The 21353-nt window shown below is 38.7% G+C and overlaps 1 protein-coding gene across 3 annotated transcripts in view; it reads right to left on the reverse strand.

Annotated features, from left to right (window-relative positions):
- Positions 1-21353, reverse strand: part of ITGA2 (integrin subunit alpha 2) — a 63706-nt gene that overhangs the window by 14650 nt on the left and 27703 nt on the right. For 2 of the 3 annotated variants that reach the window (XM_031057823.1, XM_031057821.1), the window contains 17 exons: positions 21091-21205; positions 20527-20654; positions 19242-19390; positions 18071-18221; positions 17436-17601; positions 16053-16126; positions 14570-14708; positions 11845-11990; positions 10993-11136; positions 8935-9138; positions 8022-8158; positions 6404-6543; positions 5296-5447; positions 4138-4248; positions 3441-3523; positions 2512-2653; positions 806-898 (listed from right to left, as the gene is read on the reverse strand). In XM_031057823.1, the coding sequence (XP_030913683.1) occupies positions 806-898; positions 2512-2653; positions 3441-3523; positions 4138-4248; positions 5296-5447; positions 6404-6543; positions 8022-8158; positions 8935-9138; positions 10993-11136; positions 11845-11990; positions 14570-14708; positions 16053-16126; positions 17436-17601; positions 18071-18221; positions 19242-19390; positions 20527-20654; positions 21091-21205 (2274 nt within the window). The remainder of the gene's footprint in view (positions 1-805; positions 899-2511; positions 2654-3440; positions 3524-4137; positions 4249-5295; positions 5448-6403; positions 6544-8021; positions 8159-8934; positions 9139-10992; positions 11137-11844; positions 11991-14569; positions 14709-16052; positions 16127-17435; positions 17602-18070; positions 18222-19241; positions 19391-20526; positions 20655-21090; positions 21206-21353) is intronic. The other variant, XM_031057822.1, reaches the window with a different exon arrangement.

Here is a 21353-nt window from a genome sequence, read left to right on the forward strand (position 1 = left end):
TTAAAATTGTGTACAACTAGCTGTAAACTGTAACAAAAGGTGTTCACAATTCCTTTATTTTAAACTCTAGCATTGACACAAGCTTTGTATTCACTCTTTTCTTCCATTTGTTCCAGCAGGTCCATTTTGAGCAATTCCATTAACATTCAGAACAAGCTGAACTTTCTATATATGATTTTTTTTTATTATTCTAGATGTCCCACCACAAGACATCACATTTTTGTTCTTTCAAGCAAGTTTCTTATTGCTCTAGCTGATTATGTTAGAGAGGCTAGAACCCAGTTTCTGCTCTGCCCTTGAGGAATAAGAGATTTCATGGAACTGTGGATATCCTGAGGTTTATCGTATATATGAAAAAAAAGATATACAATTCATCTTAGGGCTGTGTGGGCATTCCATCTCCTCCCAAAACAATACTGCTTTCTTGGAGAGATGAGTTTCACTGAGCAGGTGAGGGAGTTAGCCCAGGTTCACACTGCAGGAGGGAATTTATGGGAATTGTGCTCAGTTCTCAGGAGCCTGCACATGATGCTCTATGCTTCTCTGTCCCCAGCTTTCACTCTCCAAAAGTTACATAACTGCAGCAGCATTTGGAAGCTGTGGGTTTTGACAAATGAGCTTTGAGAGCCGTTTGTCCTTTAATCTGACAGGGAGTGACATATTTTAAGCCCTAGTCTGCTTATTTTAATGCCTCTGTTGTAAAATCCAAGAAACCTTTATCAGCAATAAATGTAGAGTTAGGAAAAAACAACAGCAGAAAAGGGTTTGGGTATCATTCAAGGTTATTTAAACATGCTAGCTGTACCTGTTGTCCTGTTCTGAAAACAGGATAGCTTATTTGGCAAATGACTGTACTTTGTGCTGTTCCTGTTTGACATGAGACTTCAGTCCCATCGCTCTGCAGAGAAAAGAGACAGAAACACCATCTTATGTCAGGTTTTGATAAGGTAAAGAGGTGTGTACCTTCAACAGCGCATGTATTATGATAAGGAGGAGTGAAAATAGGTGTTATGGCAGTAAATCCTAGAGATGCAGCAGATAGGTGGTGCATAGGCAGGGCCAGGAGGAAGTCACAAGGAAGGTGGGACAAGGACCATTCCCACTCGATTTCTTATGGGCTGCAATCATCTTACTAGAACTTTGTGCTGAGCTTGGAAGGAGGTATACAGGCCAGAGGGTACAGGTCAGCTCTACCACTAACTTCTGTAAGTCCTTTTTTTACAGAACTTTTACAGAACTTTTGCAGACATATTTACACAGTCTTAGAGCTGGAAGAAAAGAAACTTTCTGTAAGAAAATTTGCCATACATAATAGTTTGTTTACTACTTTCTAGAATATTGGCTTGTCATCATCCTTGATTCAAAGACAAATTCACAGACCAGAACCAATTATCAACCCTTAAAGAAGAATTTATTAAAAAGTACTGTCTTTTGTAAAAAACATTCCTACTAGACATTTACCATTCATGAATTGTGCTACAAAAAAAAAAAAAAAAAAGACCTCAAAAAAAACCCTCAAAACAAGACCTCCAAAAAGACCCATACATACTCAGTTTATGTTTTTCTTCCTGCCTTGAAGCAGGCACATTTTTGGTCCAAACTTCACTTGCAGGCTGAAGTGCTTCTAAGCAAATGGGCTTTTAAAGCAAAAGAAAATTCTAGCTCCAGTGTGGTCTTTTGGCAGGACTGAAATGAACAATCTTGCTGCACAACAGGATGGGGAGGTAGAGGGGCACCCCCAGCGCTGTGTGCAGTACTTTTGCCAATTCATTGTTCAGAATAATGCTGCTCTTGGGCAGGAATGAATGCTATCCCTCCTCTCCCTTCAGTATGGGGATTGCTTTGGATTTCACCCCCAGGATTATCACGCACCTCTCCAGTAGGAGCCTGACCATATAAGCCAAGCACTGGAATCTGCATTTCATCCTTTGTGAATTGGGAGCAGCAATTTGAATTATAGGTATACTGCATTCCCCAAAATAGTATGCATATTTCCTCTCTTTTGCTTTCTCTAAGACAAAATTTGTTGGAAGAGGAGCTTTTGGTATTGCCATCATGTCAATCTGATTAACTGTCTTGCTGGAACACATGGCCTTGGCAGTAACACTATTTCTAGATCCAAAGTCTGTGCTTTAAGGATTCATCATCAATGCTGCATGTCTGATTTATCAAATACAAATTCCCTGTGGCACAGCAACTGCTTCAGGCATACTGCTGGGAGTTAAGAAGATGTGGGTGCCAAGGCCTAAAGTGAGGAAAAGATGTCTGAGGTGAGGTCAAACTCGAAAAGTTGCCAGCTTTTATGCTGAGTTGGAAATATCTCTCCTTGACCTAAATAAACTGATCTGCTGGGGGAATAATTCTGGTATCCAAGAAAACAAATTGTGAGAGAGTTTTGTACACACATTCTTTTCTGGAATAGGCACTGCTAGAAAGGAAAAAAGAAAATTCCTCTGAGAACTTCAAAAATCAGGGGCAATTACAGAAACAGTGAAGTTGGGTATCACGCACCGGTAAAGAAGATGAAGCAAAAAACAAGTTGTCTGAAAATGTAGCCTGGATTCTGGTGTTATATGCATTTTCCTTCTTATTTCTCAATTTCACGTTGAATGTTAGTCTTCTGTTTTTGCTGCTGACAATGAACTGTTGTTTGCTGTTGGAAAATAAAGTCCATTGTTGTAAATGGAGGTACTAGAACAGCTGTGGATCAGGAAAATGTGTTGCCTGAAGCCAACAACAAATAACAAGCACAGCAAGACATTTCCTACATTGTACACACTTAAACACTCTGCTTTCTAAACCCTTTGGCATAAGAAATTCTGTGATGGTGTTTCCTAAAACCAGATAGAATTATTGTATTCCAAAAGTGCAGGACTTTGATTATGTGTTGTCAAAGTGACTGCTGAATTTTCAAGGGGTCTTCCCTGGTGGGAAGGTGGACAGAGCAGGCAGCCCACATGGGCAGCCTCATCTCTGATGCATATATATGCACATACATCTGACACGGACTTAGAATATGTGCTGCCCAGATAGCTGACCACAACTCCCCACTGGCACAGCTACTGCAGGATCCTCGCTGCTCCCTGTAGGAGGGATGAAAACAGCTGCTGCAGCTGCTGCTGCTCTCCCATTGTGCTCCATTTCCCAACAGCAGCCAGTCAGACACAATTTGTCCAAATACTCACTATGTGTCCTCGTCTCTAAGGTACCAAAACTTGGGTTGGTCTAAGCTGACAAGAGTCCTACTTCTGTGTTTGTGTCCCTATCCTACCTCTTTTTCCTTGATTAAATTTAGATGCCATTGTTTTTTTTATCCATGCTGTTTCTAACTAGATGTTGAACTGGAAAGGCATTCTCCTCTAGAAATTAATCCAAAGCCTACAGACAAACCAACTGTTGAAAACACTGGACCTTAACAGTTCCACTGATTCAGCTCTTACCCGTCATCTGCCTTCTGCTGAACATTCAGAACAAGATCACAGATACAAAGTTCATCTTCACCACAGTCTTTAATAAAAGGAATCTAGGAAAACCAAAAACATTTCCTGAGTGACGGGGCTCAACTTTTAGCATGATCTGAAGACCCTGGAGTGCAAACACCTTCAAGCTGAAGCACATTCTTGGTTTGCAGATAAGAAAATCCCTCTGAAGGACATTAAAAATCTTGACAAGTGAACGAGTGAACTGAATGTGTTGCTACATGTCAACTGATCCAAGAACAGTACAGACAGGTTACTCTTCAATGACAACAAAGGTAATGTAGTCAAATCAGTTCCATCTTTCTTCTATGTACCTTTTTACTGTAGAATAAACTGAAAGAATTCATCTTTGCCATCAACTAGAAGTTCACATCAATGGTGACATGGCTGAACTGACATGCTTGTTATGTGCTACGGTGGCTGATGTATGTGTGTGTGTGTGTGTGTGTGTGTGTGTGTGTGTGTGTGTGTGTGTGAGCAAGCTCAGGTAATACAGGCAAAGGTGTGAAAGGAACCAGTGGACAGCCCTCCATGTGACTTACACAGAGCACCAGGCACCAGTTTTCACTTGCATGTGTTTCACTTTGGTGTTTGTAGGGGCCACACATTATGGATGTGTATGGCCATGCATTCCTGAATAGTAAATCTGCATACTTACACTATAGGCCACAGATGCTGGAGAAGATATGTCCAGGACAGGGCTGGAGCCAGGATTTGCAAGGCCAATGTCAATGCGCAAACTAAGTGAATTCACGGCATCTGAAGGCTCCTGTAAAACACACATGGTTCAGATGATGGCTGCCAGCACAGAAAACAGGGTAAAATTGGTAATTTCTATTGTGAATTGGGAATGCGCAGTAAAATAATACTTGCTCTAAACAAGGAGAAGCAACAGTTCAAAGCTTCATTTCTTAAAGAAAATAATTTTGTGAGATTGACCAGTGTGGGCTCCTCTATATAAACAGATTTCAGTGTGATTTCCATGATAAAACTGATTTTTCTAGGATTCCTGGAGACTGTGCACCTCACAGTAACTATTAGGGCTAAGGAACATGCAGATTGTCTGCAGCTGTAGGAGCTGGTCCTCAAAGCCATCACCAGGTAGCTTTAATTCTCATCTAGCTGCAGAAGGCAAATTCCTATTCCACTCTGCCTTACCATCACAAAGAGCATCTGGGCCTGAGTGACACTAAAACACAGTAAATGCCATGTTTCCTCATTTTTTCAGTCCTGAATGAATCACCATCTAGCCCTGTGGCTCACTGCTCCACATGGCACTAAATGTGATCAATAGGTCACTGCAAACCAGAGCAAGGACAGAAGTCCTCTACCTGACCTAGCATCATGCAGCAGAGCTTAAGGCAAGTCTCAGGGCTCTGTTCAGTCTTTGGTTCTGGAGAAAAATGGAGACCTGCTTATTTAATTCCTTGTTGTGTACCAGGGGTTAGGATGTATGCAAATTCTGCCTGAATGTTAGTTTGAAGAAAACATTTGCATGTATGTTTTAGTTCTTACAAAACAGTCTACTCAGAGGGAAATTAAAATCTATTGAAACTATAGACCATGGACTCTGTATTACACCAAAGCTGAATAACACAATTAAGAACCCTCTTTCATATCCTAACAATCTGTACTGAATGTGACAGTTATTAGTTTCTATAAAATCATAATCTTATTAAGTATTTTTCAGCTGGGGGGATTTGGGAAACATAAATAATTCAGTACACCATGCATGAAATTCACATTACAGAGAAAAAATTAATCCATGCCTTCCTCTGATCTTTTGTTATGCAAGAGTACTTGCAATTGCACTTACTTGTACACTGAAGACATCATGAACACAATTCTCTTCATTATGCACCACAAGATCCCTCTGCATGTACCTTTCATTATTTTCTTTGAAAAATCCTCTAGAAGTCACTCTGGAGGACTGGAGATCTGCATCCAATGTTGCATTGTACTTTATAGCTACAAGAAGAATAACAGTACATTTTTGACTGAGCATGGTTGCCTGCGATCTCATTACTATGCTCAATATTATAGGGACCAGGCTTTCCTAACCACACTAAGTATTTCATGTTTTTCATAGCTAAACACAGAGCAGTTTCAAAATGAAAATACTTTCTCTTGTGTTTTCCAAAGCAGTCAAACAGGTTTAGGTCCTGATTTGCAAGGGGCACATCAAATGGCAGCCAATCCAGCCTCCACTGCAGATGTCTGAGCCTGCAGCTCAGGCAAGAAGCCAGTCAGCAGGGCCAGGGTTACTCTAGGTAAAGGGCCCTTGCAACAGTATCTCTGAACTCAGAGGTGACTTTAAACAATCTGCATCTTCTCTTCAATCACATAATAATTTCTGCCACCTCCTCTTTGTTTTATGACTATTCTGTTGTGAAGGTTCATTGTTATTTTATAGCTTAAATTCATGAGCTCCTAAAGGCACTTTATGTAGCACTGAAGCAGTCCAACTGGTGTTGTCTGTGAGACTGAACTTAAAAACTTCATGGGAGCCCACTGCTGGTCACAGAAATATTCACTGTGCTCTGAAAAGAAGAGCTTCCTCCCACTGAAAGCTGCTCTGACCCTCTGAAAAATATTTGATTTTCTTTTTATGAAGAAGAAAGGTATGCAGTCTGCTGTTGAAAACAGAAGGTTGGATGAACCTAGTTCCACATTAATTACATTTTTGGGGATTATTGAACAACAAGGACACAGCTGTCCTCTATACTGTTAATTCCCCACTTTTCAAAGAGTATGGAGCCAGTAATGAGTTAGGTCTTAAAAACACTTTCTCAAGCACTTAATTTTTACATTGATTTTGTGATTCTTGACATTCAGTCTAATACATATTTAGACTTTTCATTACTCATTTAAATAATGGACTTTTGCAGAAATTAATATAAGACATATCATTGAAATACTCTTACCCACTTGATTATTTTTCTTAGCAGGTCTAAATGAAGCCTGAAAACATATTTTGACAGTTATATCTGTGTTCTTGTTCAGCAGACTGATTTTTTCAGGTTTAAATGAAGCAGTTATGGACACATTTGCAATGCCTCTTGACCTGAAAAATAAATTTTAAAAGTTACATGGGGTTTTGAAGAACACTACGTAACACAGAAGCTGTTATCCAATACTATCTGTAAATGTTAGTATTGATTTTTTTAGGTTCCCAGTGTAAACTTCTTTTAATGGCACTGGTAAAATTATTTTTCCTTAGGTATACATGAGTTTGTTAATACCATTGCTTACAGCAATAACAATATGTATTTTCATGTCAAATTAATGGCTGCTTGATGGCTTGAGCCTGTGCCCTAATCAATCCCTCAAGGTATCAGAGAATAAAACTCTTGGCCTGTTTTCCAAATAAGTAACCTTCTGCTCCTTTAGAGCTCTTCTGGGAAGATGAAGATGGGTAATTCTTCATTTTATTTAATAATCTAATTTTTCTGAAAAACAACTTTAATGTACTTAATCAAGATTTTGAAGAAGAATTTCAAAGGAACCCTGCATGTAAAAACAAACACTTTAATCAAAATGAAATGCATTATTCAGCCCAAATGTCAGAGTGAAAGAAGAACAAGCATCTTCATTAATCAAATCTGAATAAATGCTGGTACTTCAAGGAGCATAATTTTCTTTAATGAAATTCCCAGCAGCAGCAGCAGCAAAGGTCCAAACTGACCATTCATTTTTAATTATCTTGTTTCATTATGAAAGAAGTAGCAATTCACTGATATTTTTCTTACAATGGGGAGCCTCAGGCATGACAGGCAAAGGAAAGGAAACAGCATTTGAATTTAGCTCCTCAAGCAAGGAGTGGAAATCACAGTCTACGTAGGCAGGCAGATGATTTGGGTTCTGTGAAACGTTTTTATATATTGTAAAAGTACTCTGACTTCTGTGGCAAAGGCAATGTGCCATTACAAATGTGTTTCTTGCCAGAACTAGTTGTCAGCTCTCTATTACTGCTCTCTGTCCTTACCCTGCAGGACAAGGCTGCCCTCATACCAGCCTATCAGCCAGTAAAGGTCACACAGGTTGTGTGAGACGTGGTTTCGCCTTTCTCAGGCTCAGCTATCAAAATTATACTCTGGCTGCTGAGGTACACAGCCTGCTGTTACAAACACCCTCCATCAAGCCCCATTCCCTGCTGCTGTCCCTTCCCTCTGGACCATGTGTCTGCACAGCAGGAGCAGAAAGATGTCTCCTGGCCCTCTCATTCCTGGTCAGGTCCCTCCCAGCAGGCTCTGCCACCTGGCTTCCTCCCACATGCCCTGGCTCTGCCCTTTGCCTTGGGTTTCTGTGCCCCTCTGCCTTGGCTTTCAGTGGTTTAATGATAAATGCCTAATAGAGATTCAGTCTAATGCTCTTTTTTTAGCTAGTTTTGATAGCAGTGATGAGGCAGTAAGTGTGCTAGCACTGAACATGTGGAACAAAAGAGCTTTTTGATTTGCTTATTTTTCCTGTTTAATTAACTTCATGTTCAACTGCTGCATCTGAAGCACTAACTGCTTCCTTTCTAAGAAAGAGTATACTAACCATAGCACAACCACATTTCCATCAGCACCAACTGATACGTCAGTAATGCCATCGTCATCTAAGTCTCTATGGCCATCTACTGATCTTCCAAAGAATTGGAGCTTTTGTCCAAAAGCAGAATCCGATCCTAAGATTTTCTGGGAAAGAGAGTTTGGTTACTGAGTTTGCCAAAGCATGCTTAAGTCCGTAGATAGTAGCCTGGTTAACAGATTTTCACTGATACTCCCTGTATATGCAATGTATTGTTTAAACAAAATGCATTTGTGGGTGTTTTCTCAGATGCTTTTGTAGCACTTCTTTCTCCTCTGTTGGAGCAGACAAAGGACTAGATTTTTCTGTCTTGGGTGCAGATCAACTAACTGACTGCTCTATGCCAGATACAGCTGGAAACTTTTTCCATCTCACATTGAGCAACCCAAAGAATACGAAGCTTAATAGGAGTTCTAACAAATACTTGCTGCAACCAGAAAATCTGCATAGAAAATGACAGCAAGATTACCACTATAGTTTATATGAAGACTAGAGAAAGACCTTTAATACTATGTATTTTTAAATTGCAGAGCTGGGATTTATCTAATCTTCATTGCTGTACATCAACACTAAAAACCTGAAAATAACAGGTGCCAGTTTTAGGATAGTAGTTGACTTCACACTCAGGCATCAAAAATAGCTCAGAAAGAGCATCTTGCACATGCTTTTCCTCTATATGGTTCATTTATTAACACCACAACATCAGTCTGGATATACTGACAGCTGAAAGGAGGAAAGGCACAAAATGTGAAATAAACCATGAGAATAACAGCATTCCCTTAAGGGGTTGAAACACTAGCCAATTAAAGCACAGAAAACCTTCTGTTTTCCTCTAGCAGGTTTAAAGGCACCGAGTACAGCATTACACAACACAGTTATTTACCTGAGAATATTTGGTGCGTATAGTCTTTTGAAATCCATTATAAATGTAAATTGCTCCCGAGTTTTGGTTTTCCAGTGGTGCCCCTATTACAACATCATTAGAACCATCCAAATCAATGTCTGCAAGTGCTGCAATTGCTGATCCAAAGCGTGCATTTTCTGACCCCTGTGGACCTTCCAAGAGTTCTTGTTGATCCAAGATTCTCTTTAAAAAATGAAAAATAAGAAAAAGCATAAACTCAGCTATCATTGCACCAGATTAGACCTAGGAGCAGTATCTATGTGCATTGTTTTTTGTTTCTGTTTCCCAGTACATTCCCCTCAGATAGCTCAACATTGAATTCCTTCCCCATTGTATTGCCCATTCAGTTTGCATTATGTCTCAAAGTCTTGGCAAGAATTACACAGCAAAATCAAAGCATGCTATGCAAAGTACTAACAGCAAATATAACCATATGTATGAAGCTTAAATGCCCTCTCTGTCCTCATCTGACTGTTCTGAAGTTTCACAATACATTGAAAAATACAGTTTCCAGTTTTGGATTACTGGTTTTTATGCAGAGGGAATGGAAATTATGTAACTGGACATAATTCTTTGAAACAGAAATGGAATTTCCTTACTAAACTAATGCAAAAAACATGTGTCCAAATGGTAAACTCCTGACCTCTCAAATGCCAATGAAGAAAGAAAGATTGGAGATCTTCATAGTTAAATAATCTCATTTACACTAGATTAAATGCAGCTCTGGCAAATAGCATTCTCACCTTTAACTTCAGTTACCATACTGTGATTAAAATTTTAGAAATAACAGCCAAGTTATTTATTAAAAATGACTAGAAAAGTATTACTTGCGCAATGGGGACAACTTGCACAAATCCAGATTTTTAAAAAACATTGAAAGTACCTTTCATTATTCTTTCTTATTTAATATTTAAACCAAACATTTGACAACAACTAAAAATTGAAAGAGAATCTTCCAATTTATTTGGTTTTCAAAAGCAAAGAAAAAAAATCCTTTCATTTTTCTTTCATATCTCATGTCTGATACCACAGGCAAAAAGACCAATGCCAGCTGCCAACTTTCAACTCCGCCATCTACATTGAAATTGGTTTTGGTTAGTTTCCTGTTGCATTAGGATACTCAGACTGAGGTCCTGCTGCAGAGCATGGTCCTTCCTCTCTATTTGATTGCAATTTACCTAGTAAAGAGATCGTTTTCTTTTTTCTCTGATGGATGTCAGAAATTAATTTGCTTTACAGACATCCAGTGAATGAAAGACTGTTCAAAAATGCCAGAGGGCTCTGTATGGTTAATACATATATTCTGAAAACAACTACTATGGGTCTGAATAAAAAGCACTGTCAGTCAAGCATCAGACTAATGATGCTAAGCTTTACTGAACAGAGGAGACAACAAGAGTTATGGTGACCATCCAGTGTTAGAGTCTATGAAACAATGCAGAAAGCTGGTAGAAAAGCATTTCTTAGAACTGCTTTGGGAATACTGTCAGGCATTGAATACATTCACCAAAAACAAAAGGGAAATTACTTAGCAAAAGCCTTGAGCTAGGTTTTTCAGAGATACAGCCAATCCACGCTATATTAGCATGACATTGCCTGACACCAGGACCAGGAAGACACAGGGAGCACCAGGCCCCTGACTACTAACAGTGCTTAGCTGCTGCCTTGCTCATTGGCTCCATGTTGGTCTGTTCCAGCTGCCTAATTCCCAGATTACATGCACAAGCAGTTCTGGGGCAAGTTTGCAGCTGCTACTGAAAAGCAGAACAAGCCAGGCAGCATTGGAAAGTCCTCCACACATCCCTCTAATCAGGAAGGCTAGGCACCATTCATCCCTGCCCTTATGCCACACCCCAGGATAAGCACGTGCTCTGTTTCTTGTTAAAAAGTCACTTTAAATATTTCTAACACTTTGAAAAGATTCACTAAATAGTGACTTTGAGGATCTGGAGAAGCCAAAGGTCTTTTAGTATGCATGTGGCCAATCTGATTTGAAAGAAATTAGCCCTAAGCAGCGCTGGCTTGAGCCATTTTTACCTTTGTGATGGAAAACATGTACACTCTCCCTTCTTCTTTCTTCAGGTCATTCATGAACATTGGTGCACCCACAAGCAGCACATCTGTCACAGAATCCCTGTTGACATCTACTGAACACACCACACTGCCAAAGTAGGAGCCAATCTGAAATCATAAGCAAATAAGTTGTCACTGTATGGGGCTTTTGTGGCTTTTGTAAATCGTGTTTTAGCACCTGATTCAGAAAACTTATATCCACTAATGCTCTAATGCTACTGAATGTTGATGAATTAAATTACTCTATAGCATGCTCCATTGTTGGAAGAATCATATCCTTACACATATTTCACTATTTCTGTCCCATAGTTGCTGCTATGGCTTTAGCAGTACAAATGCCAGCAGAAAGTAAGATATGGGAAGTATATATTTTTTATAACTGCACATGAAACTATCCAGCCTCTGACCTACACTCAGATTTGTCTTACAGATGGTACCAAAACCAGCTAAAACTATTCCTCTTTTCCAAACAGAGAAAAAGAGATTGAGCTTCCATATCTGTCTTCTGATGCCATCTACTTCATAACTTCTCAGGCAGAGCAGAGTTTACTGAGTGTCTCCTGATTTGAATTGTTGACAGAAGGATACATTAGTTAGATTTGTATATTATCTTTTGCCACCAATTGGATGACTTCCTAAAATACTGTTTAAGAGTAACAGCTAACCTCATTGAAATAGTCTAGCGGCAGAGAAAAGTTCAAGTGGATTCTAAATGCTTTGAGACAAAGAGGAATTTGCAAAACAAATTGCAATTTACTGCTGGGTCAATAAAAAAAGATCCCTGAAAGTCTCTATTCATGACCAAAATATACTTGCCTGCTCGCCTCTCTGTGACTGCACAATTGCAACATTACCATCACTGTCAACGTTATAAACCACCACTCTGCCAGTGTAGTTGGATCTTGGTGCACCAGCAACAAAATAGACAGAGCTCACAGTTGAGAGAACAGCAACAGAGTAACCTGGGTATAGAAATCAACATTTAACATATGTGAGAGATCTTTAATTACAATTTATCAGTTGGTTATCCATAAAAGCACAGAGGATAAATCAATCTAGTATGTTAATTGAACAGCATGATGATTCCAGATGGGAAGTTATGCTGTCACATATGTATAAAATTTGCAATATTCTCCTGGAGAGAACAATGACACACAGATCAAGTTGAAGCAGGTTTACAGAATAACACAATAGCTTAGCCTATTCAGTAAAATGTAGACCACAAAAATGTGATGCTTGTGAAGGAGACGCTTGTGAAGGGAAAAAACCGTGCAACGAGTATCCTTGGAAAGAAGAAATAAAGAGAAATATGAGATGAACGTTTGCAGAAGCTAGGTGTTCCTCCCTAGTTTGACGACTGGTTCAAAGTTTGCAGTGCATTTTCCCACAGCTCACTAAACCACAGACCAGTGGTTTGTCTGAATAGAAGGGGCTACATGAACAGCTTGTCAGCTGGAGGGTTGATTGAACTTCTCTGAACATTTTAATCCTCATTACCATTATTCTAGCATTTATTTGCTTTCAGGAAATGTCATTTAATACCTGTAAAAATGTAAACATGTATTAGCAGTATAAATCTAGCATTAGTACATACTTTAGATTTCTGTGGTTTTGTTCCAGCAAATTTATTTTAAGCAAAGAAAACAAAGTAATCCTTTATAAAGTCTATAGTTAAACTCAATAACAAAATGACAGTGATGGGACAGAATATGCAGACCTTTAGCAAGCTGCAGAACAACATGAGGAGCACAGTCTAAAAGGATTATGCCTCGATCTTCGCATCACACCAGTCTAATTCAGATTTTTTGTTCAGACACACACAACTTTTTTGACTGCAAGTTCAATGAGCAACAAAATGAGATTTTATTCTGCGAGTCAAGTACACACCTTCTAATCAATACAGAATACAATCATTTGAAGTGAGTGGGTGCCATGCAGAGCTGGCTGCAGAGCAATTGAGCAGGCTGAGATGTTCTAGCAGCTTTTTAAGTTTTGCTCTCCCAAGCTGGTGATAGAAAGCTGGTATGGAGAGCTCCTACTGGAGGACAGAAAGTGGAAGGGAAATAAAGGGACAGAAAAGGCAACAACATTGTTTGCTCCAGAAAGATAAAAGTAAATACACTGAAACTGCCTTGTAGAGAAAGGGAATTACCTGAGCTTTAAAAAATTATTAAGAAAATTAAGTAAGAGAAAGTCTGAAGAGGTCATACACCCAAAAGAGCTATTGCTCATTTGCTTGGGTTTAGATTTATTCATTTTGTTGGATGCAAGTAATGCTGAGCCATCGGGGGAAAAAAGAGTATGTTAGTTGCAAAGCGAGCATATTATTAAATACCTTTAAGAATGAGAAAGTCACAGATGCTTAATGTAGTAGCATTTTTCAAGGATGAAACAGAGAGCAGGCATGTTGAAGGTTTACAGAAAGCAGTTCAATGAACTGAGAATACAGACTGGCTTTATTGGGCCACAAAAGCATGTCAAAAATACATACGGAGATTATAAGTAGCATCTCTATTAAGTGGTAGTAATATTCAAAATCTACAAACTGAACTGGAAAAGACTAAGAAAACAGCGAGCACATATGAAACAATAGAAAGTCAATCAGCTTCTCATCCACATCGAAGTGGGGAAGGACACTCAAATACTGTAACAGAAGCAACTCATAATGATCAGTATGATTCACTAAGCAGCCTTTTCAAATCCCATGATTTATTACGTCTCTGTGACTGTGCTGGTTTTGGCTGGAATACAGTTAAATTTCTTCACAGCAGCTGGTGTGGAGCTGTGATTTGGATTTATGCTGGAAACAGTGTTGATAACACAGGGATGTTTTAGTTACTACTGAGCAGTGCCCACCCAGTGTCAAGGCCTTTTCTGCTCCTCAGTGTGTCCCACCAGGGAGGAGCCTGGGAGGGGTCACAGGGAGCTGGGAGGGGACACAGCCCGGGCAGCTGCCCACCAATGACACAAACGACCGTTCCATTCTGTATGGTGGCACTCTCGGTGTATAAAGCTGCAGGGGGAAGGAGGGGACATTCAGAGTGATGACTTTTGTCTTCCCAGTCACAGTTGTGTGTGTAGGAGCCCTGCTGTCCTGGGGCTGGCTGAACAGACCTGTCTGTCCATGGAAAGCGGTGAATAAATCCCTTGATTTGCTTTGCTTGCATGCTTGACTTTCACTTTCTCTGTCTGCATCTCAGCCCAGGAGTTCGCTGACTTTGACTCTTCTGACTGTCCTGCATTCTCACTCCCCTTCAGAGGACTGACTGAGTGGCTGCTTAGCTGCTAGCTGGGGTTAAACCACAGCAGTGACAAAGACAGATTTTTTTTTCAGCTTACCACTTTGATAGTAGTAGGATTTAAAAAAAATTAAAGTTTTTATTCAATGAACTATTGACTAGTAAAAAATAATCTTTTTGACCAAAAAATCTTTTCACATTCTCAAATAATTTCTTAACACCAATCTGGCAAGGGGAGAACTTTCCAACTTCTTTAATATCTTAATCAAGGTTTCACACATTTCCAGATTTCAGCCCCTTACCTAGGTATGAGCTATGATTTCTATCCTGTAGAATCTTCTCAAACACATGGCTTGGAAAGGTGGTGGCTCTGTCTGAAGACTCCTGAACTACTGTTCCACTCCAGTCATAGGCCCCAACTGCACCCAGCAGCAGAACATCCTTTAAAAAATAAAAGTCTACATTTTAGAACTACCTGATTTAGGAGAAGTACGAGCAAAGCTGAAGGTTCCATGCATAATTTCACATCACTGTCTTTAAGGCAGTGATGCAGAGTAAAGCCTGCAGGCACTGGAGCTGCTCATCATTGCTCCTTAGGTGCAGGACTTTATTGCCCCATTAAAAGGGATTATCACCCTTAGACTGCAAGAGGATAAGTGACTGCTTTGGTTCCTGTGGCACTGCAACTCATGATAAAATGGGTTTATTTAAACACTGTTGTAATTTCCTACATCTGTCCGTGCTGGGGTTGGGCTTGCTAAGTCCATGCTTTTGTGCACCCATGATCCTCAGAAGGCTGAAGATCACACAAATGCAGCTGTACAAAAAAGCTAAAGCCCCATTTCTCAACAACAAAAGTGCCAATGACAGCACACAAAACCTGATGTGAATAGATACAGTTTAATTCTTTACATAAGGAGATGTTCTTGAGAGAAGAGTTAAAACTAAAATCCAAATTAGCATGGATCATTATACAGAATACTTCATACAGAAACAATCTTATACTTGCAAACAGAAAACAAACATAGTTTAGTTTATTCAAGTTATTAAAATTCTTCACTAAACTGACATACTTTTACAGAAAACTGCAATACAATTGAATATGTAATTTTCCTCGAAAAATGCCCATATGTTTCTCTTTTTTGTTGTCATTTCTTAGCATCAGCTGCTTCATAATTTAAAACTTCAAATTGTGAAAATAAAAAGGACTTATAAAATATTATTTCATTCATCTTTAATGGCTTTGAGAAAGAAAGCCATTTTTTTTGAAAAAAAAATCTTCTTGTATTCAGTTGAAAGCTGATTGAACCACATTTGGATTTTGCAAGGAGAACTTATTTGATAATCTTAAAATTTATTAGCACTAAAATAGATCTGATTTTTGGTTCTAATTTTCAAGTTAAATATGCTTTAAACAAATATAATTAATTTTATAATTTATAGAGAAATTATTTTCAGATTTGATTTATTTATATTTTGGTGGCTGCCTACCAGCCTTACAATATAGCTAGTCACAAGCAAGGAGGAATTAAATTTTTCCCACTACATGAACTCAGAAATCACTGAAATCATTGTATTAACACATCTCAAAATTAGTACATGAAAAAAACTATAATACAATTATAATTATTAATATATATTCAAGTAAAATATTAAAAGGATAATTTGATATTCTGCTTGTAAAAAGTTTTTAAAATTGGACATTGTGTTTTTATTTATTTTTTCTTACACTCATGTGTACATCTGTCTATCTATTTGTATCATTAAATAATTAAACTCACATACCTTTTTTTGTGAGTAATATGCACTGAAGCCCACCTGTGACATTTCCATTTGGAAGGTATCACCTTGATCAGTGCCTGGTAAAACAGATGTGCATATATGGTTATCTCTATGTAACCACACAAAATCCAGTCTTCTTGCCTCTGCGTTTAGCTATATAGGGACTGTGTATATCCACCAATTTGGCCAAAGCATTTACAAGCAATGGAAATCAGAGCTGGTAAAATGTAGAAAATTTGGAGGATTCAATTGAGTTAAATTGATAAGATGGAGCCAAGAGCCATGCTATAAGTCTCTTCCAAAAAAAGGGCAGAAGATGAGAGTCAAGATAGCTTGAATCAGTTTGCACAGTTTTGCCATTGTGGCGGGTCTCTTTTTGTGTTTCCTAGGAAGCATTTATATCCTGAAATTAACAACTTTAATGACTGTATGTTCATAACTTCCAAACAGAATATAAATTTTTATTTTTGTATAGAACTCCTAAAAACTGTTGTAATTGTCTTGAAAAATACTGTGAGATCCATTTCCTAAGCTAGATTGATAGGAATTCAGTGGGAGTGCTTAGTAAAAAGACCCATTCTCTTGCTTTGAGTATCTGTATGGGCCTAGCAAAGATTAAATGAAGGAGAAAGAGAAGGGAAGATTTCTTCCTGAGTACAGGAACATGGCAGAAATAAGCTTCTGAGGGAGTTGAGAGCAGGCTACACATCTCCAAGGCAAGGTCTCAATTTAACTTAAATTTTAAAGATGGCTTTTGGGACAGCCAAAGTATCTTTGTGCCACCTCTGTAACACCTTCCTCTGAGCAATACACAGGAGTGTGGGCGGTGCTAAGGAGGGGGCCTGGTAGGCAGCACACAAATTGCATTTTCAATTCTGTAATCAGAAACCCAGTGTTCTGGTTTGTTTTGTTTGGCTTGTAGGTCTGGTTTTTTTTTTTTGGTTGGGTTTTTTGTTTGATTTTGGGGGTTTTTTGTTTTTATTTTTGTTTTTTTTTTTAACTTAAAAATAGCTTGAGTTTCACACAGGTGAAGCTCACAAGCATAAAGATACCCTTATTCTTCTGGTGGTAACAAATACATTTGGTTGCAAATGGAAAAGCCCCTATGCCTGAAGCCCATATCATGATAGACATTTTCATTAGCTCAGGAATGTTTTCGCCAAACTGCATAAATTAACTTAAAGATCAGGCTAATTAGGGGTGGAGTATCTGGGGGAACACCTGTGAAAACCAGAGCCTACCTGAGCAGAGACGAGCAGGGAGAAGCCTGCAGCTCCAGCTACCCCTCATTTTCACAATACTGCACAAACTGAAGCTAAATAAAATCCTAAGCTTGTCAGCTGGGAGAATCTGATGTAATTTTTTCAAATGCATTCAGTATTTTACCTTCTATACTAAAAATGCGTTCTCCAAGTGTTCCTGCTTCTTCCAGTAGTGCAGCCTCAGATGACACATTGAAGAAATACTTTTCTGTTGGGTGACTAGCAATTCCCTTGATTTCTTTAATTAAGTTTTTAGTATCAAGTTCATGCCTTATTAAGTATCCCAAAACCTTGTGCAAAAAAATAAACAAACAAACAAACAGCAAAATAAGAAGGGGGGGGGAGAGAGAGAGAGAGAGAGAGAGAGAGAGAGAGAGATCATGGTGCTACTCCGTTTCTTCCTGTATTATTTTAGCAAATATTCTACATAGTTTAAAAAAGTTACCTTTGTTCATATTACTGAATTACTTATTAGAGTTCTTTCCTATGCAAGGGACCATTCATACAGGAAAAGAACATAAGGCCTGGCAAAGGAGAAAACCACTGAAGCTGCTCAGGCAATACAAGTCCTGCTTTTTCAGCCAGTGAAAAGACCAGCATTTCCCTCAGCTCAGAGGATTAATTTGGCTTTGCTTCAGTCTCACCAGCATAACATTGTGTGCATTACATACCACTTTTGTATAGAACATGTACTTTGATACATACATAACAAAACAATCTTTCAAACATGCAGTAATGTACAATTTCAGTATTACTTACAGCAATGCCAAATCTGGTTATATTGTCTTCATTGCATTTACCTATCACTGTTTTCAGGTTGGAGCCATCATGTGATTCGCCGTCTGTCACAACAACCATGACTTTTGTGGCTGTCGGGCGTCCTCCCGACTCAGCTGAGAAGGCATACTGTCTGTTATGAAACATGGGGTTTATCACACATCAATCCATCATGGATGGAACCAGCACACACACCGTGATGGATATGCCCATCACTGAATTAGAGCAAGTTGCTTCTGTAGTGCATAAGAAATGTAACCAAAGAAGCAGGAAAAAAAATACGTAGGGCTGCAAGGACTAGATAGTGTTTCTGATAAAAATGTAAATTCCAGGAAAAACAGTACTTTTTTTTTTGGTACAAATATTTCTAAACAAAAAGGGGGTTGTATCAGAACTATTACAGTTTTATGACACCAGGAATTTACATCATCAAGCTCATACAAAAATAGAACAGAATTAATAACAGACTTCTCAATACTCCTGCAAATATCAACTCCATTGACAGCTGAGCCTGTTCCTAAACCAGATTCTCAAGTTCATTTGATACAGCATGTATTTTGGCCTAGAGTTCTGTACTTGATAAAACTTCAAAACAGCATCTTCTTGTTGAGAAATGGACCTGGTTTATATATGTGTTCAGAGTCATAAAACATTGGTTTAAATTTTCCCTATTTTTTCGCACTCATGCTGCTGCAGTTATAGACTGACAATAGACAAGCAGTTTTTATTTTCTCTGCAACCAACCAAAGCCTGATCTGCAAACACAAACGTTACTGGGCCCACTGAATCCGGGGATAAACTTTGCTTCTTTCAGGGGTTTTGCATCCTTCCTAAAACCTTGTCCACTCTGTTTGACGCACTGTCATGTTTAGAGATCTGTGACATAACAAGCAATTCTGTTGGGTGCCAGAATTCCTTTAGAGCAGACTTCAACTCAATGGTTAACAATATGCTTTTCAGCAATTCTAGTTTACATATTCCTGTCCCAGCATGGGACACTGTAAATGCACCTGATGGATTCTGCCTAGTGCTGGGAGCTTGCTCCAGGGGCCCTGGGCACATGGACTTCCAGTGGGAATGAAGTTTAAGATGCTCTCACTGCCATGTAAGGTAAGTTACAACAGTTGCACAGTAGATCATCAACGCATCTCACCTTGCATAGTCAATGGCTTTGAAAGTATTAGTGAGATCTCCTCCCTTCTGAGACGTTTTCTCCATTGCTTTAACAACCTCATCCTTGGTTTGATACGTATTCAAGTTGAAGACTACTCGGGGATCATTAGCATACTGAATTAAACCCACCTATGCAATAAAGAAAAATAGTGTTAGATTATGATGCTTTACAATTAGTTACATAGAGTCATGATGCTTACTTATGTGTCAAGTTGGTGTAAAAGGTCTGCAAATGCACAGTTCTCTTTCAACACATATAAAACCAATTAATATTAACACATTTGAAAAGCAAAGAAAGCTAAAATGCTCTTGCACTTTGTATCATTTGTTATGGACTACAGTATGTTACTGCAAATGATCTGAAATAGTAGACATTAAATGTTTGCTTGGTTACTTCTGGAAGGGCTGATGGACAGCAATAATACAAGGAGCTCTGGGAAAAAAGAGAAAATAGCAGTAGTTCTACAAGCTGACAGCACCTCAGTCTGATCTCTTCTAAGGAAGTCCTAAAGGTTAGTTACTTCACAACACTGCAAATCCTACTTGTTTTTAATATAGGTAAAGCTAAAGATGTAAGATAAGATGTGCATTTAAAACAAAGGCAAAAAAGAGAAGATGCTAAAGGTGAGGTTCAGAAAGAACTGAGCAGGAAGCCTAGCATTTAAGCACCTCACTTCCAAAGTAGCCCAAGGAAGAAGGCAGCCTTTGGGAGAGAGATTTCCAGTGCCCCAGTCTTTGTTCTCAGAACTTTTTAGGGAAAATGGACAACTGTAAAGACAGAAGATGTTTAAAACAAAAAACAAAAAGGCAATAAAATTTTCCTTATCATCATCAAATCAAAAGGAAAAAAAAAACCCTCAAAGATCAGTGAGTAAACCAGCAGGAAAGTTCCTGTTTTAAAGATGCAGCAGCTGGAAAGTAAGAGTTGTATGAAAAGTCCATTAAAAGTCTGTTCCAGTTTTATCACATACCCAAAGGCTATTTTCAACTATTTTTATGTCTAATGTGTGAAAGAGATCTAACTCCCCTAGATACAACACAGACTTCTATTTCAGTTAATTTATATTTTGGATCAAATTACTAATCCCTTTTGAAATATGATAACCATGAGATAAAATTCCCAGCACTGAGTAGGATAACTGTGTAATCTGTGGCTTTGAGATACTGTAGTTATACAAAATCATGCTTGGTTTCCTTTAAAAATTGATTTGTTTAGGTTTTGTTTGGGTTTTTTTTGGTCTTTCTCAAATATGTCTTTGACTTACCTGGGTCTTGTTAAGGCCTATGTCTAAGCCTTGTACAAATTTTTTCAAAAATGCCCGCACTGCATCCCAGGGATAAATGCTGTTTGACTCATCACAAACCACCACAACATCTATAACAGAGGAACACTCTAGAATAAAAATAAGAAGTGGACATTAAATGCATTTGCATCTCAATATACACCCCAGCTAAATACAGAGGTGCATATTTAGGTCTCACACAGGCAACACTTCAGCTCAGGAGGCTTTGCCAGAATGAGAACTCAATAAGAGCATATGCAGTTTTTAAGCCTGCACTGGTGCAATGCCTCTTAATCCTCATTAAGACCATATTTACAACAGCACGGGATCACAATTTGCCAGCCTTTACATATAAATCTCAGGACTTTGCTTTTGGCATATACTTTTTTTTTTTTTTTTTTTAAGAAATCAACATTTCCAGTCCCACACACAGTATCTCTTGATTTTGTCTGATATGTTTGGTTTTGTTGTGTTTTTCTTTGTTTTTGTTTTTGTTTTTGGTTTTTTGTTGTTGTTGTTGAATGTGTTTTGTACACGTTGCCTTACTTTGAACAGCTGGAGAAAAGCTTCTTAAGATCTCAAAACTTGGACTGATTTCAGAACAAACTCCTGTTGCATAGTATTGTCTTCCACACTGCTGCGCCCACAAGGGACCACAAGTCTTAAAAAAATAACAACAAAAAGAAACGATAGAAGTAACAAATACTTGTCTCACCATATCTGCACACAAAACCACTACAAGCAGGACGACAGCGAGGCTCTCCGGGGCCAGGGGGCCAGCCAGCGCCGCCCCTCTCCCTCACAGAGCT

This window comes from Geospiza fortis, unplaced genomic scaffold, assembly GCF_000277835.1.
Source record: "Geospiza fortis unplaced genomic scaffold, GeoFor_1.0 scaffold443, whole genome shotgun sequence".
NCBI classification, from domain to species: domain Eukaryota; kingdom Metazoa; phylum Chordata; class Aves; order Passeriformes; family Thraupidae; genus Geospiza; species Geospiza fortis.